Source organism: Meleagris gallopavo, chromosome 23, assembly GCF_905368555.1.
Source record: "Meleagris gallopavo chromosome 23, MGAL_WU_HG_1.1, whole genome shotgun sequence".
In the NCBI taxonomy this organism is placed as follows: domain Eukaryota; kingdom Metazoa; phylum Chordata; class Aves; order Galliformes; family Phasianidae; genus Meleagris; species Meleagris gallopavo.
Window position 1 is genome coordinate 822766 of NC_139426.1, and position 23056 is coordinate 845821.

A 23056-nucleotide genomic window follows, 5' to 3' on the forward strand; every position below is an offset into this window, starting at 1 on the left:
CTGGAGCCCGTGCCAAGGCAGGAGGGATCTGATGCTGGAAGCCTCATGCAGCCCATAAACCTGCTGCTGGACAGAAACATTCAATGGGGAGCACAGCATGGGCGTTCTGCAGCAATCACTGTTACAAACGGCCTCTTCCCAGGGGGGATCAGCAGGATTTTGTCCTAATGCTAACCACAGTGCTGCTGAATGGCTTTTATGAAAACTAATCTACAAGAAACGCAAGGGTTGACCCGATGCACTGGGAAATGTCCCTGGGTCTGCCCTGCTAACACCCGTACTACAGCAGAGCCTCTCTGTTTTGTCCATACATGGGGTGGGGGCTCTGGGGATCCCCACTGCCCAGGGGAGTGCAGTGCTCCATCCACGGCCCCTGTGTGACACTGTGCTGTGAAATCCCTGAGATCAGCTCTGAAACCCCGCCTGGGGAGCACCAATAATCTGAAGTTAGAACGCGGCTCTTCAGCAACAAAAAGCCAAGGTTCCTAGAAGCCGCCTGGTATTTGGGGTTGGGCTGTTGAAAGGGGAAGAATATCCCACTGCTGCTGCTGCTCGGAAATCTCCTTGCCAAGAAAGAAGATCCTGGAGGCTTACGCTAAAGACGCCAGGACTTATCTGCTCAGGTGTTACAGCAAATAGCACCAAGCAATAAATATTCCTGAGAGCAGAAGAGGAGAGTTCCTGGCTCATTTAGACACACGTGGGCGAGGGCGGGCGTGCGCACAGCATCTGCTGATCCTGGGGAAAACAACAGGCAGAGAGAGCTCAGCTCCACCACGCTCACTTCTTGCTTCGGGAGGCATCCTCCTCCTCCTCTCAGCTCCTCTATCCTTAAGGGAAGCCATGCAGCCTCCTTTGGGAACCTCCCAGGACAGCAGCAGCCCTTGCACCTCCCCTGTGACAAAAGGGAACGCAGACCCCATGCTGGCCATGTGTGGGAGGCTAGGTGTGCTGTCAGCTGGGACACACATGCCATGCTTCCCCAGCAATGACAGGATGAGATGGACCTTGCTGCTCTGTCCATGGCACTGCCCAGCCCTACTGAGAGCCCAACAAGTCCTCCTCCTGTCGTGCAGAGAGGGCTGTCTGACAAATTAAGATGAAATGCGGCCTCGCTTCCAGCTTGGCAGAAAACTATTTTAGGTTTTGAGGAGAGATTTGAATTGAAAGCTCAATAATCCCACAGGATCGATGGGCTTCCCACCTGCGGCTGAGGCGGGATGGGAGAAGAGGAGCGCCCATCTGTGCCAGCCCTGAGCATCATGCACTGCAGCAGAGCAAAGCTCAGCACCCTGCATCACCTCCCTGGGCAGCAGCATGGCCAGCAGCACAGCAGGGACCACCACACTGTGACCCATGGGTGGGCACTCAGCCCCTCCATAGCTGCCCCGAAGGGCCGAGCTCCCACCCTGCACAGCGCATCAAAGCAGCAGCTCCATTCCAGCTGCCCAGGGTTTTAAAGACATTTTATCTTTAATTAATTCCTTTGAAGCCTTTAGCAGATGCTATCTCGGCGCATCCAGCAGCCCCTCTCCCATCCCTCCTGCTTCACCCCCAGCAGGGCAGGTTTTGCCCACACCACCTCTGGGCAGCAGCACAGCACAGGGCAGCACCCACAGCCCCATGGATGCAGCCACACTGGGGTCCCCAGCACTGCCCACAAGCCCTGTTCTGAGCACGCTGCTCGCGGCACATGATGCCAAATCCATTGCATACCGGCCATCAAATAACCATTAGGAGCAGCAGACGGCACATAAAGTCTTCTGCCTTATAAAGCACTTAAAGGTTTAATTAAAGATGGCTTTTTTTTTCTAATCATACAGACAGGAGAGTTTCAGTGCCCAGATTTCAGCAGTCCCTGATTCACCCCTTTGGCTGAGCCGTGCCGGGAGCACAGCGGCCCTACAACCTTTACCTCTCCAGCACTCCGGAATTTTAATTATTTCTCTCCTTACATGCTCCGTCGTAAAATGGATATGACAGCCCCCGAAAAAAGGAAGCACATTTTTGAAAAGCATAAGCATAAACTACGCCTGGGTGAACATATTGAGGCCCCATCTGACTGCCATCAGCACTCTTGCCAGGCGCTGAGCAGACATAGGTGGCACCGGGATAAACACACCTGATTGTCAGTTTACTTGCTGCAGAAAAACAAAACAGAAACCCTTGCACGCCAACACCCACCACCAGCAGAGCCGCACGCCCCATTTTGCTCTTTTCTTTTGGATGCTAGAAGCAATCACTTGTCTGTCTTTCTCCTCCTAAGCAGGATATTTGCTGTTCCACGGGAATTTTTAGCCTTGTTTTTCTGTCGGTGAGTCACAGATAAATGGCTCCTGTCTCCTTTTTTCCCCTTCACCAAGCAGGAATGGGGTGAGAGGAGGAAGACCTGAGTGAGACTGCGTTCACTGCTTCTCCAACCAACCGCTGCAACGTTGGCTGCACCGGGAGCCAAAGGGATGACACCCACAGTGCCACCACAGCCACGGGATGGGTGCTCATGTCCCCTCCTTGGGGCCACTCCAACATCGCCCATCCGCACAGGGAGCTCCTGTGATGTTGGCCTATCTGTGATGCTGGCCGAGGCAAAGCGGGAGCACAAACAAGTTACCTAATTCTCATTTGTAACCATATGTTTTCCCAGGCAGAGAACAAACACTTCCAGCCGCTGCTGCTTATGTAACTGAGCAGTGGAAGGAGAAATGGGCGTCAAGGCACAGCTGGTCGCTTGATGTGGGGTTGAAGGTGACCCCAATACTCCCGATGCCCCGCAGCTCCCTCCTGCCATTCCCTGCCCAAGGGGAAGCAGGCAGCAGTGGGATCCATCATCCCACAGCGGGCTGGGCAGTGTAAGCTGATAGCAACGTGGGCTGGAGGTATCCTGGCTGCTCGACATGGATGATGGCAGCAAAAGCAAACGTGGAGCTCAGGCACTTTTCAATCTAGGGTGGATAGGCTGAGATCAAGGCAGCCTTTAGCCTTTAGCACCCACTCCAACCAACGGACAAAGCCCTTTAGCCTTTAGTATCCACCACTCGGCAGAAAGGAGATCATTACTGAAAGCTCTGATCCTAGAGGAGCTCCCTCCCTCCCCAGGGCCAGGGCTGGGGGCTGCTGTGCTCCTCAGCATCCCAGCGCCAGCACAGCGATGTCCACAAAGCAGCACATCTGACAGGGGACGAAACACGTCACACCCCGTTCCCAAAGCCTCCACCAAAACCTCCAAAAACTCAGGAATTGTGACCAACGCTAATTAAGCCAGCTGATTCTAATGTGTTTTTTCTGAGGTTGTGTAGGTTGGGAGCTTTTCACCGCTATAAACAATTTATTTAAGTTTGGGAAAAACCAACCTCAGTGTCACTCCTTGCTAGATAAGTTCATTGGGATTAAGATTAGATCGTAAAATTCCTTTTCATTTTGACTAGAAAATCACTGTGGGCTAAAAGCAGTCAATGCACAATGAATATGTTCTGTAAACTGTAGAACAGTATCCCACAGTTTAATATTGGTAATAACAAATATAATTTGAAATAAATGGGAACCTGCTTTCTCATCCATGTCCATGCAGCAAATAGTGCCGGTGGAAAGTATTACAGTAACTGAGCGCTGCACTAAATTTGATTACGGAAGATGGTTTGTGGATGTATACTGGTAATAGGAAGAATACAGCAAGCTGCTAGAAAATGTCTCAGATGAAAGTGATGATTCAGAGCTTCCATTTTTTTCCCAAGCACTCATTTGAAATCACGCCCTCATCTCAGAGCTGGGCAGTGGGAGCCCATGCCACAGCACCCGGTGACAGCATCCTCTGGATGCTGATTTGCCACCCACCCCGCTGAGCCTCCACCACGGGCTGCACTCAGCTGTGCTCTTCAGCACCACATCAACCCCTGGCATCATTACCACCACCCTGGGCCCTTTCAGGATGGAGCCAGAGCTGAGCAGAGCATCTGTGTGGTGATGTGCCCAGAGGCCCTGGCATACACACAGAAGCAGGAAAAAAAACACCCCAACCACCACAACAGCAAGACAAACCACTCCAACCAATGGATAAAGCACCACAACTGATGGACAAGTCAATCCAACTGATGGACCAACCACTCCAACCAATGGACAAACCATCCCAACGGACGGACAAAACACCCCAGCTGATGAACAAACCACTCTAACTGCCAAACAGCACCAACTGGAAGATAAACGACCCCAACCAATGGACAAATCACTCCAACTGATGGACCACCTGCTCCAACCAATGGACAAACCACCCCAACCACCAGACCCAACTTGAGCATCCCCAGAACCGCGGCACAGGACCCCGTGTTCCATCCTGCAGGTGGGTGAGCGCGGCGCTCGGTGCCTGGTTGGTACCTGCTGTGTCCCCCAGGCCACGGGGTGGACGCGCGTCCTTTCCACCGCTGCTGTGGCCGGCAGCTGGCTCAGAGGTGCTGGGACGGCCACGGGGCTCCTCGATGCCGGGCGTGGGAGCTGGGCTGCTGGGGGTTGGCACGGTGGCAACGGTGGTGGCGGCGGTGGTGGCGGCAGTGGTGGTGGTGACGGTGGTGGTGGCGGCGGTGGTGAAGATGCTGGGCAGCGTGCTGCTCTCCAGGGAGTCCTCCTCACCCGTGGGGCCCCAGACGATGACCTCGGGCAGAGCCGTGGGCCGCCCATCACGTGGAGCAAAGCCACGGCCTCGCAGCTGTCGCCGGGCGCGGGGCAGGGGGACGGGGGGTGGGCGGCGGGCACGGGGGGCACAGGGCCAGGGGGGGCTGGGGCGGCGGGGCTCCTCGCTGCCCCCTGTACTCCACGGCACACCACGGGGCAGTCTGTGCCGCTGTGCCGACCGCGGAGAGAGACGCGTCCCGGCGGGCTCGCAGCTGGCAAGGTCCATGGCGAGGTGGAACATGGCTATCAACATCCAAGCATGGCTTCCTAGCGGGCAACCTGACCTGCGGGCAGACACAGAGCACGTTAGAAAGCAGGAGAGCGTGGGCAGCACGACCAACCCCTTCCACAAGCTGCGGAGCAACACGCATCAGCCCAGCTACGTCTGACCCGGTGACACTCCCAACCCTCCCAGCACTGGGATGGGACGCTGCCACCTCCCTGCCACCCCAAATGGCATCGCAGGACGCTCTGACCACCTGCTCCCCTTCCTGCTGCCCACGCGGCGACGGCACAGACACCGAAGCGACATCAAAGCCAAGGCTGCGTGCGAGAAGAGCATCTACGGGCATCCTTCCATCCCTCCATCTCCATCAGGAGCAGCCGGGAGAGCCGACCCAGGGGGTGCAGCCCTCCCTCATTTCAGGGCTCGGGGTACAGCGGTGCCAGCAGGGAGCTGCACCAGGCGCTCAATGAGTTAGCACATGGGAGCACACGGACGCTCGCTTCAGCATGTGTAACCCACTTCTCATTAATCAGGTCGCCGTGACTCAAAAGCAGCTCTCGCTCTCGCCGGGCGCAGGCTGGGCACGCAGCAGTGCTGGCTGCAGCACTGAGCCCCAACGTGTGCTGGCTGTGTGCGAGGAGCAAAGCCCTGAGCACGGCAGGGAATGATGAGCAGCCGTTCAGCTGCGCCCTCGCTGCAGATCAAATGGAAACCACGCTGAACTGTCGGCAGGTTAATTATTTCAAATTTTGCTTTGATGTAAAGTGCCACCGTTATTTCATGTCAAATCTCTCTTTCTTCTCCGGTTGCATCTTGCCTTGTAAAGCTCTGCTCTAACTCATGTCTCCCCCTATGATGTCAGCTCATGTGAAGCGCAGTGTTTCACTGTAAGAAAACACCTGAAGTACGCAGGGTTGGTTTTTTTCTCCTGCTTTTTTTTTTATTTTTTTTTTCCAGAAAGAAAAAAAAAATCATTAGGCCAAGGCCCGAAAATCTTTACTTCATTTTACTCAGCTTTTACACAAGAAAGACTTTTGTCGAACTCAGCAGGAGTTAATGAGAGCTTTATATGCCTAAATAGACTAATCCTCCGCAGCGCTGCACCCCGTAAAGCCATTGGTAGCACCACAAAATGTGCATCTGGTTGACAGAAGAATTTGTATACTCCCTCCGTGCGTGAGCAAATGAAGCCAATGGAGATGACCTGGATACTCTGAGGCGCAGTCTTTTTCTGTTCAAAGCATCTTTTTTTTTTTCTCCCTCCCTAATTGGCTATTTTTTTTTTTTTTTCCAAAGCATAACAGCATTTATTTTGGGGAGGAGAAAGGCGATGCACGGAAAGAGTGCAGAAGGAGAAAGGGAAGAGCCAGAAACAGACGACATAAACCAAAATAGTTCAGGCTGGGGGAGGAAGAATTTCAAGATGTGAAAAAATAAAAATAAAAATACAACACAGTAACAAATCCATCGTTGGTGCATTTCTCAGAGCGCAGCACCGAAGGCCCCTCCTGCGCCCTCTGTATTGGTGGCACCTTGTCCCCAGGTATGGGTGCCACAGGTTTGGAAAGAGAACCAGAGGTATCTGCCCTCCCGTGCCAGCTGCACAGTGCGAGGTGCTGGGAGCTGAGCTGCACACTGACCCACAATGTGAAAGCAACCAGATTTTGGAGCAGAGATCATCCCCATGTGCTGCACATCAGCAGCTCAGAGAAGTGAGAAGTCAGGCGTCCGGGTACCCAGAGAGCGTTCAGAACAGCTTCACCTTAGCAATACTCATGGCCACGCTGTCACTCCAGCGGGCGTCACGCTCCATTTTAGCCTCTGCCTAACTCAGTCTGAGCTGAAATTTCTCCTTGTGAGGAAGGGGCACTGGGCCATGCACACACACAGCAGCACGCCTCGCTGCCTGCCCGCTCCTCCACGAGGAAGGAAGCAGTGCAAATGAGGCACTTTTATTAATAACTGCCAAAGGAGGAGAAGGAAAACGCGACCAGCCCAAACTCAGCTGTCGCTACGGCCCTGCTGTTGTCTTTGAGCTTCTCAAAGGCAAAATATCGCTCCCCAGTACTCGGGGTTGGCGGCTCATGGAGAAAAGCAGATTTCTCCCCTCTTCCCATTTTCTCCTGCTTGCTGACGACATTCCCAAGTCGCAGCAGCAGTGGCAGAGCCTCAGCACATCGCAACGCCGGGCAGCTCACAGGGCTCGGCTCCAACCCAAGCATCATTTCAGTGCTGCCCTGCAGCTGGGAGCAGACACAGCGTGCAACCCCGGGCATCGCGTGGGTCACAGCAGAAACGCCATACCCAAGCACATACAGGGATATTCTTCCTCCCACCCTCGCTGCCCAGGGCTCAGTCTGGCTTTGAGCAATGCCACCGAGGTGCTGTCACCCCCCGAGCATCCTCCTGGGCACCCCATGGGCTGGCACGGCCCCAGGAGGTGGCCGCTGGGCGGGAGCTGAGAGCACGGTTACCTCTCTGGGATTTGGTGTGCCACGCCATGCGATCTTTGGAGGGCTTTGCAACAACAGAAGAGAAAGTGTCCTTCAGAATAAATAGCAGCGTGTGGGAGTTGCCGTCGCCAAGGCAACGCAGGCGATGCGCGCAGAGCGGCGCTGGGGATGCGGCAGTGCTGGAGGCTGCGGGGGTCCCGGGGCCCTGTTGGGAGCAGCCCCTTTCCCTGACCCCATAGCAGGAGGGGGGACTGCGGCTCGCCGCCCCAAGCTCTAAACCCACGTCCTGCAGGTGCCAGAGGTGACAAAACACGGGGCAGCCCGGGCAGCAGGGCCACGTCCGCCCCAGAGATCCATAGCAGCACTGCTCCAACACAAGCTACTCCATGAAAGCCCCGTGCCGTGGGCATGCTGAAATTCAGGATGCTCTGTGCCCCTGTGCCCCTCTCACAGCTGGCTGCACATCCCTGCTCACCCCAGGAGTTGCAAGTCGCTGCTCTGCGGGCTGCCGGCGCGACTCAGAGGATGAACGATCTTTGCTGATGCATCAAATGGCACAAAATCCTCCTCCAACCACTTGAGCTGCACTGCCAGGCAGGAAGCAGAGGCCAAGGAACAGCAGTGCCCTCAGTGCCACAGCAGTCAGTGCTCAGTGCACCCACAGCTGCAGCTGCACAGGGACCCACAGGGCAAAATTGGGATTCTGGTTATCCACAAGCCCCTGCCCACCCCCAACTATTTTTCCCATTGCAAAGGATGGAGGGGAAAGCATGGGGAATTAAGGCTCTTTCTTGTGGGGTGAGGGAAGCCCAACAAAACTTGGAAATTCAGTCAGGAAAAGAGCAGAGCAGCAGGAAGATTTGAAGTGATGGAAACCCTTTATTGCCCTCCTTGCCCAGGAACCTTCCTGCCACGTACAACCAACTCCTCCTGTGGGTTAATGGCTGTTAGAAGGCCTTATTTTCATCCAGCGAGAGAAACTCCTACAAATATTTAGACATCCCCACTGACAGGTACAAGAGTTGCTGGCTGATTTCAATGCAACTGCCCAGGTAATTACAGTGATTGCATGCACAGGCACCACGGGGGTGGGGCCCCAGCAGCAGCCCCCACCTTGCTCCAGCAGCGTGGAGACAGAGCAAGTTAAAAGGGACCATGAGCCAGGGTTTAATTTCCTGGCAGAAATAAAAACACGTAAATATTTAGTCATTTGTTTTCCCTCCCTTTCCCCCCGCTCTTTTGGAAAGGGCCAACTCAGACATCAGCCATAAATTTCCGCCACTGAGATTAAATCCCTCGGTCGGAGGCACAGCAGAGCGAGGGGGAGAAGCCGGCACGTTTTGCATTTTAAGCTGAGCTCTTGGCAGCCCACGCCAACACCACAGCACAGCCCTGGCCATGAGCACGGTGCTCCAGGCGTCCTCCAGCCTCCCAGGGCATCCAATGGAGCACCTGCTGCAGCACAGCCTCAGTCGTGGGGATTTTCTGTCTTTCAGCTCCAACCACTCTGCTGAGCAGAGGCGATCTCTGTTTGCAGGGTGATGGAGATAGCTGAGCTGAAGGCACTGAGAGCATTTCTGCCAGACCCGCTGCTTTGTGTGACGTGTCCTCCCCGTGTGAAAATCCTTTTCCAAATCCTCTCCGATGCAGCTCTCTGCTTTGAAGAGCAGGGAGGCTGGCACTTCAGACGCAGATTAACTTGAGGAGCTGCACAGGCCTGATCTCTCCATGCTTTGCATCTGAGTGACATCACCCCAGTGATGCTGTCATGCCCACAGCAGAGGTGTCACTCCCACAGAGCTCTGCCCATCTCTCCCCCTGGGAACACCGAGGCCACGCTGGTTCCCTGTCCATGGATGGAGCCTCATCTACTGCCAGGAGCCCAAGAGCATTAAGAGAAGCACTTTGTAAACTGGCAATCTCCAAGCACGGAAGAACCTCTCTCCTAAGACTCTCTCTGCTCTGCCATTACCACCTCTGTTCTCACATCTCCTTCATTACCATGTGAAATAGTGTGGCAAACCCAGGTCCAAGCCATGCCAGGAAGGGAAAGCATCTCCCACTGCCTCAAGGCAAAGTTTGCTCCTGCCCCTCCTCTCCAGGTGCCAATGACATTCACGGATCCTGCAGGAAGGGCACAGCAGTGCAGGGACAAACCCCTCTGCAGTGGTCCCACATCCCACGGGGTTGCGTGGTGCCATGGGACATGGTTTAATCCAACAGCTGTATCACCAGGCTCAGCACCGCGTGCTGGAAATCCCTGAATTTGGTCATCTGTCAAAGCAATTAACTAGGATCAGGGCCATGGAGAGGCTTTGACAAATTGCAAAATACAAATTGTCAGCAGCTTGCAAGCCATTGGCAAATAACCCATTTCAGGGAAGCCTCAAAAGACGCACTCGAGTGTGACTCTAAAGGGCAGAGCAGCAGAGGTGCTGATTCGCATCCTTTCACACGGTGATGTCTGCTCTCCAAAACCAGCCCCTTTCTCCCATGACTGTGGAGACACTTCACAGGAGGCAGTAAATGCAGAATAGGCTGATTTTTAATGCAGGATTATACAAATGGAACCATTCTTCCATTTCATGCCTCATGTTAGGTAATGTATTGGTATTGCACAGGGAATCAAGGTTATGTCCTTGTTTGGATGATTTACAAACGGAGCACTTTACATCTCCAAACAGCGGGCGGAACAGAGACAGAACCATTCCCAGCAGGAATGGGAGGGCTGAGATGGGTGATGCTGGCTGCTCCCAGGCTGGGCACAGCATCTTCATGTCGGTGTGATGGGAACCACCAGCACTGGTGCGGGAGGAGCATCGCTGCCTGCGGGCTCTGTGTCCTACACCGGAGCTCAGATCATCACTGACAGAACTCCCTGGGTTTGCAAGGAGAAACGCTGCTGCACCTCAGGGCTGACTTTCACGCTGGAGCAAGGGGAAAGCAGCAGGACCTTGGCCACAGCTGCCTCCTTCCAGCCCCGTGTTTCTGCACCACCCCTGCAGCGCAGCGACCGTCCTTCGCTGCAAAGCAACAAAGCCATTGCCATGGAAATAAAGCATCGCCATGGCATTCTGGGGCCAAACGCCCCTCGGATGGGCTGGGAGGAGGAGAGCAGCAAATTCCCATGTGTGGATAATAGGGATGGATGACGCATGGGATCTGGGGGGCCGCGTGGAGCAGCATCCCAGCACTGTGCTGGGGCACTGCATGGCTCCTTAGGACATCACAGTGCACCCAACTCCAGCAGCTCTGCCCAGAGCATGAGTTCCTGCAAGGTGATCATCAATGTGAGAAATCAGCTGCCAAGGTCTGGAATGCCAGGGCCGGATATTCAGGTGCGGCAGCCGGCACAGCAGCACCCAGGTAAATTAAATGCACCGCATCACCACCTCTCCCTGTTACAGACCTGAGCTTCAGGATTACCTACTAATAAAAGTGGTATTTAAACAGTTCCTGAGTTCCTTTGCTCCCCCCCCCCCTCTCTGCAAGTAATTAAACTGACAACACTTCGTGTGGTCGAAGGGAGAGGATTTATGACAACAGAAAATGAAGCACAGGGTGAAGCAGCCCAAAGCCCATTGCCAAGCTGGGGACCAGCAGATAACCCTGCTTGTCCAGGACCAGCCCAGGGGATTAATGCTGCCCTGGCACCCAATGTGCTCCCGCAGTGCCAGGCAGCAGCAGAGCTGCTCCCATCCACAGCACTCCTATGACTGTCTTCAGCTCACCCAGCTGCAAATAAATAATTTTAACATTTGAATAGCGGCGAGTGGGGAAGGCATAATTAATACCCAGCGGTATCTCCAATATGCTGATCCTGTAGCGCAGCCCCTGCCAAGGCTGTCAGGGAGCAGATCTGGCTCAGCAGTGCTGCAGCCCCGTCTGTTCGCACGTTTGGGTCCTGTCCTTCCAGCACATGGAAAGGTCGAGCCTGAGCCCGAGGTGCTGCCTGCACCCAAATGCACACTGTCCCAATGCAAGACCATGCCAACACCCTGCAAGGAGCAGCGTGGTCTTGCAGAGCCACACAAGCAAGAGCAAAAACCCCACAAACAGTCTGAACGGGCATAAGCGATGCATGCTGCAAAGGCACGAGCAGATCTGTGCCACAGCAGCCACACACTTGGTCTGTGCCAAAGCAGAGCCAAACTCAGCCTGGGTTTCAATCTCAGCCCGTTTTCAAACATTCCAATGGATGCCAATGGGACGCATTCTGCTCACCATCCCCACGCACACTGTGGTGGATGCTGGTGGGATGTGGGTGCCCAGCATCCCTGTGTGCATTCTAATGGATGCTGATGGGATGCAGGGTGCCTGGTATCCCCGTGCTGGGAGCACCCTGCACGGCACACACAGATAACAAGCAGCACCACAGATCTCCGGCACAGCCTGACTTGCTCTGACAAGGACACAGCATCTGTTATGGGCTGTTTTACCCGCTCGCGTGGGATTATTTCAGATAGGATTTGAAAAGCACCGGGGGCGGGCGGAGGAGAAGCCCAGGAAGGCAGCGCGTGCCTTCAGGCAGGGAAACGTCTTCAGCAGATTGCTGCGTAAAACCTGAGCTCGGTTATCCACCTGCTGCTGCTCCACAAAGCACCCAGCCAGAGCTCACACGGCACCCGTGCGTGGGGTGGCTGCCCTGGGAAGAGCCCGAGCCGCCCTAAAGATGCTTCAGCTCAGCACCAGCAAATCCAGCACAGGGAAAGGGTCCCAGTGGCGCTCAGCCCACCCGAGGTGCACACACACACACCCAGGGCTGACCTGGCAGCCGCGGCGCCCAGGCTGTGCCAGCAGCACTGAGCAGGCAGCGGCCGAACACAGCGCGCATTTAGCCGACAGAAGGGCATTTCATCGCGCTGCCCGCAGCAACACTCGCCGTCTGTCCCGCCTGCACAAAGGGTGGCTGTGAGAGCTGGCTTTCAGGCTCGAACCTGCACCTGTCTCCCATTTATCTCCCTCTTCCCCCCGGGATTTTGCAGCAGCGCTGAGGATCGGGCAGCAGCAAGAGCTGCAATTCAGATGCAACCGACTGGGAAGCTTCTCCCAGCACCATTTCCAAAAAATCTTCCAGAAAAGTCACGATCTCAAGCTCCAGTCTGCATGAAGAATGGAGATAAGAATCCACCGAGCCGCCCTTTCTGCCACTGCCCTGAGAGCTGGGCACCCTCCCTTCCAAAAGTGCATTTACAGAATGGGGCTGCTGAAAGGAAGGGATTGCACGGGGCAGTAAACTCATAAGCTCAGAGCTTATCCCTGATGCAGGGAAGCATAAATAAGGACAGTGGAGTTCAGCTGCAGGCCCTGTCCCACCAGACCAGACCCCAGCTCTAACAGAGGGCAGCTCCCCAGGGCCCCCACACCGTGACCCCCTTTGTTCCTAGCACAGGCTGACAGAGGACTGTGCATTTCCCCGCAGTCACAAATGAAGAACGAAGTCGTATCCCTGCTTTGCTTGGGAATTTTCTCCCTTTTCCCACATATCCCCTGTGGAATCCATCCATGAACAAAGCAGGCTTTTCTCCCCCAAAACCCACTCCCAGGAAGGCGCAGACCCTCCCCAGACCCTGAAGAGCCTTCCACAAAATCACGGTATGAGCTATTACCACTTCTGACATTCTGATGCCAAAGCAGCCCTTACAATGCCCATGGGCTGCACGAGCCCAGCTCAGGACTGCCAGAACCCATGGCTTCCCCACAAAGAAACGGAGCGCTTATCTTGTTTTCTGAATTAATGTGCTCAGGCGCATCATTACAGCGTACACGGGAAACACTTTGATCTAAAAAAATAAGATAAGTCGGCTCAGTGTGCATTAAGTAGCGGCTTAACGAGTTTTAAAACAAAATAATTAAAATGGGTTCATTATACTGCTGTAACACAATACGACTGCATGGGAACGGCGCATCGGAGTTCACAGCACTGCCTGCTGAGATATCCCCCAAAACAGAGGATGCTATCACTGTGACAAACCTGAGTCAAGAGCATCTCCTAATGTGGTTCGTAATGACGATCCCCCGAGGAGCTCTGGTGTCCTGGGAAGGAAAATGAGCCTTGAATCCTCTCAAGTGCCACTTCCTTCATCCCCATCCTACAGCCAGGCTGAACAACCTCATGTTGGGAAACGCAGCTGAGCTGGGCAGCATCACCAGCACTGTGCCCAATAAATGGATGGTGTTATCTCTGTTCATAGGATCACAGGATCATTAGGTTGGAAAAGACCTCTAAGGCCGTCAAATCCAACCATCAATCCATCCTAACCATGCCCACCCATCATGTGCCTCAATGCCACACCTCCACAGTTCTTGAACACCTCCATGGATGGTGACCCCACCGCTCCCCTGGGCAGCCCGTGCCAATGCATTACTGCTCTTTTGGAGAAGAAATGTTTCCTAAAATCCAACCTGACCCTTTCCTGGAGCAATTTAAAGCCGTTCCCTCTTGGTTCTATCAATTCACACTGCTGTAACTGAGATCCAGCCCTGGCTCTCCTCATGGGAAGTCCCAGGCAGCTCCACGAACACATGGATGCTCCGTCTGTCATGGAACCTCAGCAGTTGTACAGGGAAACGAATAAAGGGAGAGGGTAAAGGATTTCAAAAGACCCAATAACTGCTACAGAAATGGAGAAGATGAGAGAAATCAAGCTACTCAAAGGAAACAGACAGATAGCTTTCAAGGAGCAAGAAATACAGTAAAAAATAGAAGAAGCCAAGCGCGCTTTGAAGGTATGAAATGTCAATCTGAGAGCTGTGAGGAAGCAAAAGCAAAAGGATCCTGGCATGTGCTGGGAGCACATCCTGGCCAGGTCTGAGCACTGGGGCCATCAGCTGCTGGGGAAGCTTGGGGCTGGATGTGCTTAACGGGAAATAGGGAACAGACCGGAAAGCTGAAGAAAAAAGCAAAAACCAAAATAGAAAGCAAAGGAATAGAAATAGAAAGCAAGAACGAAATCCAGGGCAAAGACTCTTGATCCTTTCGTACAGAGGTTTAAATCCCCTTTTAGCGCCGAACCGTTTCTTTTCCCAGGAGAGGAGCAGCTCAGCGGGCAGCACAGCTGGCAGCACTGCCCCATCGGAGCTGAGTCACCCAGCAGTGCCCGCTGTGGCTGCTGGGCTCACGGCTCTGGGGGATAATTGCCAGTGAGTCAGAGAGCACCGCGCCTCGCATCTCATTTTTGCAAGAGAGATTAAACTTTCCAGAGCGTTATCTTCAGAGGAGATGGAGGTCCCAGCCTGGCAGATCGGCGGTGACAGAAAGACTTTGCTCATCCCTTGGGTAAAGCTCTGCAATATATTCTGTCTCCTGCAACTTCTCTGCTTTCCACGTTGCCCGCGGGCCGGCCCCGACCGTGCCCACCCCAAGTCACCCCATAATTCCTCCTTCACTGCTGTTCACAGCGAGCAGGAGAGGAACTCCAGGGGAAACACTTCATTAAAAAAGAAAAGAAGATGAAACTCTCATCCCTCAGCATCAACGCTCAGAAAGAGCAACCTCAGCCAAAAGTTACTCACACCTGAAGACAGAAAGGATTAATTAGAAGCGTGCAGTGCAGCAGCCTGAGCTGGGTGCCAGCACTGCATCCGTGTGCCAATGGTGTGCACATGGAGGGTGGAAGGGAGGGGGCTGGGATTGCATCCCTTCCTGCAGGGATCCCATCCTGCACAGCACATCCCGTGCACAGCTCCCAGAACAAATGGCTCCGTCCTCATCCATCACAATGAGCAACGTTCATTTTGCCAGAGAATGTGCCACTTTGGCAGAGGAAATTCTGAATATTTCACTTGAGAGGATGCAAAAAGAGTAGAGAGGCTCTTAGAAAACCAAGAAACAAAATGATGAATAATATGTTCAATCTTCTCAAGGAAAACTTAATAAGAAAACCTATGAAAGGCAACTACTTGTAGAAAACGAGTTTATTCTTCTCAGGAGCTCTTTGGAAGATGATGCATGCCAACATCTGAGATTGCAGCGCTTCTTTTATTTAATGCAAAGCCACTCCAGGCTCAGCTGGAGCTCGGGGCACACAGAGCTGCTCCCAAAGCTTTGGGCTTCTGCAGGAAAAAAGCAGAGCCCGGTGATGTCCGAGGTGGGGGTGGGAACGCAGCCACGAGCTGCCCGGCATCAATCACTGACGTCTCATTGGGTACTTAAGTGGATGTCCTAATCCATGTCAATTAACTACCGCTTCATTACTTAAGTCCCGCAGACGAGGCAGGGAGATGCTATCGCAGCGCAGGAGCACAGCTGAGGTCACGTACGGACGGTGGCAATTAGAGGGCCACGTCCCTGGAGGCAGCGATGCGGGGACGACCCAAGGCGCTGACAAACCCTGGGGATCCCCACGGCCCCTTCTGCCATCCCGGCGCCGCGCGTTCCGCTGACAACATAAATTAGCACTGTTAGCTCTCGAGAGCCGTAAGTGTTGTCTTGTGAGCAGCAATCCATCAGCTCTCCCACACGGAGCCACAATGGCTTTATGTACAACCAGGATGCCACCATTACGCGATTCCCATTCCCTATTTATAGAGCCGTAAAGCACCGCTGGAGCGTTTATCAAGGAGATATTCTCCTGAGCGTCCCAGGGTGCTGCAGGACGGATGTAGAGCCAGAATGATGGTGAGAGACAGCACCAATGCTCTGCAAAGCACTGCAAGGAGCGTGGCTGCTCTCAGTGCTCTGGGCCGCGCGCACTGTGGTCCCCTGGCTTCTCCCATACTAGGGCATGTGAGCACTGACAAGCGCTGGTTGCTCCGTCTCCAAGGTCCACGCTTGTGTTTCTCTTGAAAGAAACATGTTCCCACTCTCAGACTACATGTTATTCTCGAGGCAGCTTTTACTCAGTCTTTATGTTGAGAAATGAACCCGGAGCGCTGCGGGATTTGCAACGCTCCCATCCGCTCAGCAGCAGGAAAGCTTCACCGAGCTCAGTGCTGCTCGCCTCATCCCGACCCGGGCCAGCAGCAAATTCACAGCATGGGCTCTGCCTCTCCCCGCATCAGAGCTGAGAACGAAGCCTTCCGTGAGCAATGAGCTCCGTTTTCATGTTTCTCCCAGCTGAAGTCCGTGCACTTTCTCTCCCCCGCAGCCAGCGGAGCGCAGGGCCGTGCTCCTGGGCAGGCAGTGCCTGGAGGTGCTGATTTCCATGCAACTGCGCATCCATCTTCAGCCAAGCCTGATGTCTCCCTCTTTTATTGCCACTGCCTGGTACCAGAAAGGCTGAATCACTCGAGGAAGCGCCGCATCCTCCTGTGCTTGGGGTCACGTCCTGGGGCTGAAGCTTGGAAAGCAAAGATAGGAGAGAGCTGGGGGGAGCTCCAGCCCCATATCCTGGATTGGGGCAGGGAAAGCACAAGGCAGCGTGGCCCCATGGCTGGAGCACCACAGCACCCAACCCCACACTTCTGTGCTACAGGAAGGCTTCACTGTGGGTTGCTAAGGCCGGAGAGAGGAATTGATAAAACCAGAGAGCAGCAGCAGTTCCATGCCAGACAGAACCTCATTTCATGAAGAATCCTCGCAAAACCAAATTAATGTTGAAGGATAAAGGTAAGTAAACCTCCCACAGTTAAGTTCAGGCCACAGAGGCTCAGCTTAAATCTCCCAGCAGTTCTGATTTAATCAATGTATTTCAAAGTGAAATTAGATGAAGTACATCTCCATCACAGGAAATTATGTAAGCTATCAAAGTCTGGAGGTGCAGGTCCCGGTAAGAAGAGCCAGAGGAAATATTCACATCAGCCTTAATTCCATTTTTAAAGAGGCAGTTCAGGTCTGGATTTGGGTGTTATTCAAGAGAAAAAAATCATCCCGATGATGAATGGCTCATCCTGAAGAAAGGAACAGCCGCTATTTGGAAGGAGGATGGGAAAGCACTGACAAGGCTGCCGCCTGCCCCCTCCTCCCAACACACTTGGCTGCAAGGAGCTCCCAATGGAAGAGCTGCTGGTCCCAAACCCAAACCACACTGGGCCTGAATCACTACAGCCCAATCCCTCATCACCAGCACTTAATGAGAGCGATGGACACGGCCCCAAGGTGCAGCCCCAGCTCCCGCTCCACCAGCTCAGCATCCCGACGCCTTAATCCCTCCTCACAGTCCTCTCCCTATTAGCTATCTTTAAAGGCTTAAGCATGCATATATTTTCATAATGAACCTCAGACGTGTCTGGAGTCATAGATTATTCACACCCTATAGAGTTGTTGTGTAGCAGCTCTCCCTGCTTCCTGTCAACCTGTATACACACACAGAGCTATAAATACAGAGAAGCAGTGCTGGGAGCCCTTTCGGATGAGGACAGGTAAGAACCAGGCTATGGGGCCGCCCGGAGAGCCGCCCTGCACCTCGCTCTACTTTCAGTCCACACTCTACGCACCGAAGAAAATTTAGCAATTCCTTATTTTTGGCAGATGACTGTTACATAAAGCAAGCCCAGGCTGCAGCATCCGAACGCCTCGAGCAGATGGGCAGCAGCTTCACACATCCCATGGACCCGCATGACAACGGAGGCACAACCGGCGGTGACGCAGGCGCTGCCTTCGTGGAGCTGCTGGGGGCACACGGACACGACCTGCTCCCCCCCACAACCTGCTCTGCCGCAGCCCCACGGAGCCCGGCTTGGGATGAGCCACTGTTCAGCCCCATTCGCGCCCCCACGTGCCGGGCAGTGCTGTCACAGTTACCCACGCTCCAGGGAAGAGGCTGCTGAGTGTCGGCGCAGCCACTGCCCCGAGGTGCGGAGCGCTGCGTAGCGGCGCAGTTCATCCCAGCATCACCGCGGCTGCGAAGTGCCGGTGGCACCAGCTGAATTTCCGTGGCAATCAATGCGCCCGGGAGCAGCCAGCTCAGCCCTGCGTGGCTGCGGGATGAGTAAGGGCTCCTCGGTGGAGGCCATTAACTCCCACTGCTCGCTGCTCTCATTACTTCCCAGACTGCGAGGCTTGCATCTTTGACGTGCGGCTGCATCTACATCTGACAGCGTGATCCTGATGAGTGGAATTCACGGGAAATGTTTGCTTTGGCAGGAACGATCGGGCCCATAAAGTTCCCTCAGCGCAAACATAGAGGGATGTGTGCTTTTAATGAGTTGCTTTATACAATCAGGAAGAAACGGCCAACGATATTTTTTGCTCGTGCTGCAAATCACTCGGGAGCGGAACGCTGTAAAAACCGTGGCATATCATTTAAAATAGGAGAGTTGTAGCTATGGGAGGAGAGTCAGCAGGCACACAGCCGTCACCCACCACACGCATGCACTGACACAGCCCAATGCACACACAGCTGCTGGGTGTGCTCCAGGGCCAGCAGACGGCCCTCAGCCACCCCCACCCGTGGGCAGAGCAGACCCAGAGCTCAGCCGTAAGGCTGTGAACCCAGCCTGCTCGCAGCTCTGTACAAAGTTCCCGGAGGTGAAAGCAAGGAAAGAAGCATTTTCAGCACGGGGGTCTGAAGGTCCTGCTTTGCTCAGCTTAAGAGAGCACGGCTCGTCTGCAAGGTCACCGAGCTGCCACTGCCCTGGGGCAGAAGGAATCCGGTATAAAAGGAGCAGCACACACAGCAGCATCTCCCGGTGCCATCCAGCACAGGGCGAAGCAGGCTCTGGTAAGGTCTGCTGCTCCTCTCGAAGCTATTTTTCTGGTTGTCTTTGAGAAAATGAGGGGAAACGGCATGGGAAATGTCAGAAATAAAGCCAGAAGCAATTAGAGTTAGAGAGAAGCGGGAGCAGCAGGCAAGGTTAGCAGGAAAGTTATCTCTTATTAAAAATAAAACACGGAGGGACTGCAGGCTGACGGGGTGGTGCGGAGGACAGGCTGGCAGCGAGGATCCAGGGCACGCAGCAAAGCAATTCACCAGGCAATTGGAGCAGAGAAGCAGCCGGCAGGCTCCCATTTCCAAGGCTAAACTCCTCAAAAAATAAAAAAGCAGAGGGCGTCCTCTATTTCTAAGATTATAGTCTTCTGCCGGCTCCAGCCCTGGAAACAGCCCTCCGATTCCACCGCTCTATTCGTCTTCCACAAAAGAAATCCAAACTGGGAGGCACCCTGAAAAGCATCTCAGGTGCTTCGCCCAGGAGCAGTTCCTAAGGTCATAGTAGAGCTGCAGACTCCCCATCCTTCCCCATGCAGCGCATCCCCACCCACAGCCTGAGCCCACGGCGGGGGCACAGCCATGGGGATGGGGTTGGGGCCGCTGTGCCCACGGCTGTGGGTGCCCAGGACAGCACTGCGTGTAGCAGATAAAAGCCAGAACACAACCGACGGTAAACACAGATGTACATCAGAACCCAATGGCCTCTCCCGATTCTTCAGCACAGAAAGAAAATCTGAGCTCAAGTTTCACCTCTCAGGGCTTTAAATCCAAAGCTCGAGCCCAGTGCCAAAGCCTCCAGCGACTCCAAAGGGCTGTGCAGAAACACCCTTGGCATCACCCATCCCACAGCGAGCAGGGCACCCTGCTGAGCTCCAGCTCTGAGGGACCCCCGGGAGCAGCAGGAGGGTGAGTGGCCCTCGAGGTGCTGCGCAGGGCTGCTCCATCCATCCATCCATCCATCCATCCATCCATCCATCCATCCATCCACTCACCCACCCATCCATCCGTGTGCCCATCCCACAGCCACGCAGACCCGCTCCCCAGGGAACCCCCATAGCCTTGTGTGGGGCAGGGGGATGCTCTGCATGCCCGGGGAGCACAGCACAGTGCTGCTGAGAGCTGCACACACCGGGAGCTCCGTGGAGGCAGTGCTGCCTGACCCGCGCCCCACGCCAACGCTCGATTGTTCCGAATGGGACTTCTGAAATACAAAATTGGGTTGGGGGGAACAGAAAGCTGCGCACATCGCACAGCAGCGTCCCTTTCCTTACCCTTACGTGCTTCACACACTGCTGCTTTAAATGTATTCTACCGAAACACGGTCAAAATAAACAAAAATCGGTATTCCTGCAGCTTTAAGGACAGACATGCAAGGAGAGGGCAGGGGCTGGGTAAATAGCGCTCTCCAAACACAATGCCACGAAAATAACAAGATTTCGGCTCAGATGACTTCGCGGCGGTAATGAAAATGCGTTACATAACACTTTGCCTCCGTCTCCTCCGCTTTGCAATTCTCGATTAATCTACAAAACACATCCGTCCGTCCGCGGGCGCCGTACACGCCCGGGGTGCCCCGGCCCCTCGCTTCCCCGGGAGCAGAGCCGGGCGGTGGGGCAGCCCGTCCGGGAGCGGCCAGATAACAGCCAACAGGCAAAGAAAAGCAGACGATCCATCTCATTCAGCGGGGCGACGGAGGAGCCGGGAAGGGAGGCGAACGGCGGCTCCCCGAGCGCTTCCCTCCGAGTCTCCGGGCGCGATCGATTCACGCCCGCCGCCGCTCCCCGCCCGAACAAGTTCGCGATGGAAGTCCGGAGCCCCACCGCCGCCGGTTCCGCGGAGCGGCGCGCACCGCCCTGCCCTACCTGCTTCCCGGGAGCCGTTGTATCCACATGGTCACGTCTCCCGGTGCCGGCCCGGCCCGTCCCGGCGGGGCTCACCGCCTCAGCTCTCCATCCGTGCGCGCCGCCCCGCGCCCGCGGCGGCGCTCAGCGGCGGGGCAGGCGGCGCCCAGCGGTGCGGGCATGCCCGGGGGCCGCCCCGCGCCCGCGCAGCCGGCGCTCGGTGCCCTCAGCGGCGGCGGGGCAGCTGCGCGCCCGCGGAGGTCGCGCGCCCCATGGGCGGCGGGGTGGCGCGGGGCCCCTGCGGGCGCGGTGCGGCGCGGTCGGGTTCGGCTCGGCGCGCCCGCGCGTGTGCGCGCACCCGCGGGGCGGGGGGCCGCGGCTTTGGGAAGTTGCGCGGGGAGGAGGCGGGGGCGGAGCGGGGCGCGGAGCCGGAGCCGCCGCTCTGCCGGCGCGGGCGCTCGGGGCCGCCGGCGCGGAGCTCGTCCCGGCCGCCTCCCGCCCTTCCCGGGACGCGGAGCTCGGCCGCCGAGCGTCCCTTGCCTGCGCATGGAGAACGCCGAACGTTCCGTCCTCGGCGAGCCGTTACACACCCATCGCCCGCCGCTCCCGGAGCGCTGTCCGCGTCCGCGTTGCGCGCATCCGCTCCGCCCGGCGCCGCGTGCCACCGCCGCGCCGTCCCCGCAGGAGCTGCCGCCGCCGGGATGCGGTTTCCCAACGAGCGGAGGGAAGGGACGCGGCGCTAAGCCGAGCGGTGGAGCACCGACAGCTGCAGGGGGAGCCGAGGCTCCGGCGCATCCCATCCCATCCCACCCCACCCCATCCCATCCCTCCCGGCTCCCGGGGCCGCAGCTGCTCCCCCCGCCGGCGGTACGAGCAGGCGCAGCGCGGCCCCAAAGTTTCTGCTCTTGTCGCTGTGCCTCCGTCCTGTGCCCCCGCATCTCCTCCAGCCGCAAGCTCGGGCGTTTTGCTTTTTCTCTGTGCTCATTGAGCGACTACGGAACGCGCAGAGAACAAGCGAATGTGTTGGGAAAGGCTTTGGGTATCTTAAGAGGTGTTTCATTAAAGCCCGGTGTGTTTTCTCTGTTTCCAAGGGTGCTGGCAGTGAGAAGCTGTGTTATTCCTATAGCTCATTTATCAAAGAATGAATGGCGTCGTTTTTTTTGGGGGGGGAGGAGGGAAAAGATAAGCTTATTTGGATAATATAATTAAAGAAGCCTTTATACACGAATTTGGTGATGGATTGTTCAATGCTACCCTTGGTTACAGCTAGAAACACCACTGATTGCTCAGTCAGTTCTCTTGCAGTAGCAAACCTTCCGTGCTCCTCAGTGCGTGGTGCCAGCAAGGAAAAGGCATTAAGCAGCCACAACTCATTGTGTGCAAAGCAGTCACACCAAGAGCAAGGTTAAGCAGAAATGAACGTCACTCCACAGCCTGCCTGAGCCTCTGCATCTTCCTGCTTCCACATAAGCAGGGTCTGGGAACACAAGTAAGTTCCTTTAAGCAAGCAATGCAGAGTGAAGGTCAGCGTTGTCCCTGTGACACCCAACAAGTCCCTGCTTGTTGCAGTGCTCCCTGTGGATGGGCTGCAGCTGCCAATAGGGGGAGGGAGGAGGGTTGTCTCCCCGACGAGTGCAGGCATTCGATCTATGAGAGTGTCCTAAATAACAGACAGCTTTGTTCCATTGTTTTTCTCCGTGTAAACCCTGGAGCTGCTGGATCCCCCCCCCCACCCCTATGGCAAGTTCCAAGCTGGGGCTCAGCATCTCTGCAGGCTGAGGCAGGAAGCCACGAGACGCAGGGATACCTGTGCAAACCCAGAGCTTTACCCACGATGAACTTCATCACTGCAAATTACCACTGCTTTAGCAAAAACAGTATCAAAGCACAGCGTTCGCCTGGGCACAGTCCTTCTGCGGGCTGTGTGTGCTGAGTTGAAAAGAAAAGCTCAGTGCTGCTGCAAGCCCAGCGACTTTATCATCCATTAAACCTGGCCAACTGACATGAAAGGTCCTAATAGAGAGGTAGGGAAGAAGGGGCAATTTTCAGTCTCTCAGGAGCCTGAGAGATACTGGCATGCAGTTAAGTAGAAGACAATCAACTAAGGCTTAAACAAACCCAAACGAGCAAACATTAATGAGAGCTATCTTGTATTTGAAGCAAATCCTCTTAACTTATCCCCACTTAAAATATTTCCCCAGCTGTGCCAGGCGCACGGAGCAGCAATTGCAAGGTTATGGACCCAGGCTGGGCTAGGAACACGTGCAGAGGCATAGAACCACT

General features: G+C 55.2%; 1 protein-coding gene across 1 annotated transcript in view; it reads right to left on the bottom strand.

Annotated features, from left to right (window-relative positions):
• Positions 1-21590, bottom strand: part of AJAP1 (adherens junctions associated protein 1) — a 38303-nt gene extending 16713 nt beyond the window's left edge. Inside the window, exons 1-2 of the mRNA XM_085242396.1 lie at positions 20795-21590; positions 4369-4946 (exon numbers count right to left, since the gene is read on the bottom strand). Of these exons, the coding sequence (XP_085098522.1) occupies positions 4369-4946; positions 20795-20823 (607 nt within the window). The 5' untranslated portion in view covers positions 20824-21590. The remainder of the gene's footprint in view (positions 1-4368; positions 4947-20794) is intronic.
• Positions 21591-23056: the final 1466 nt, after the last annotated feature.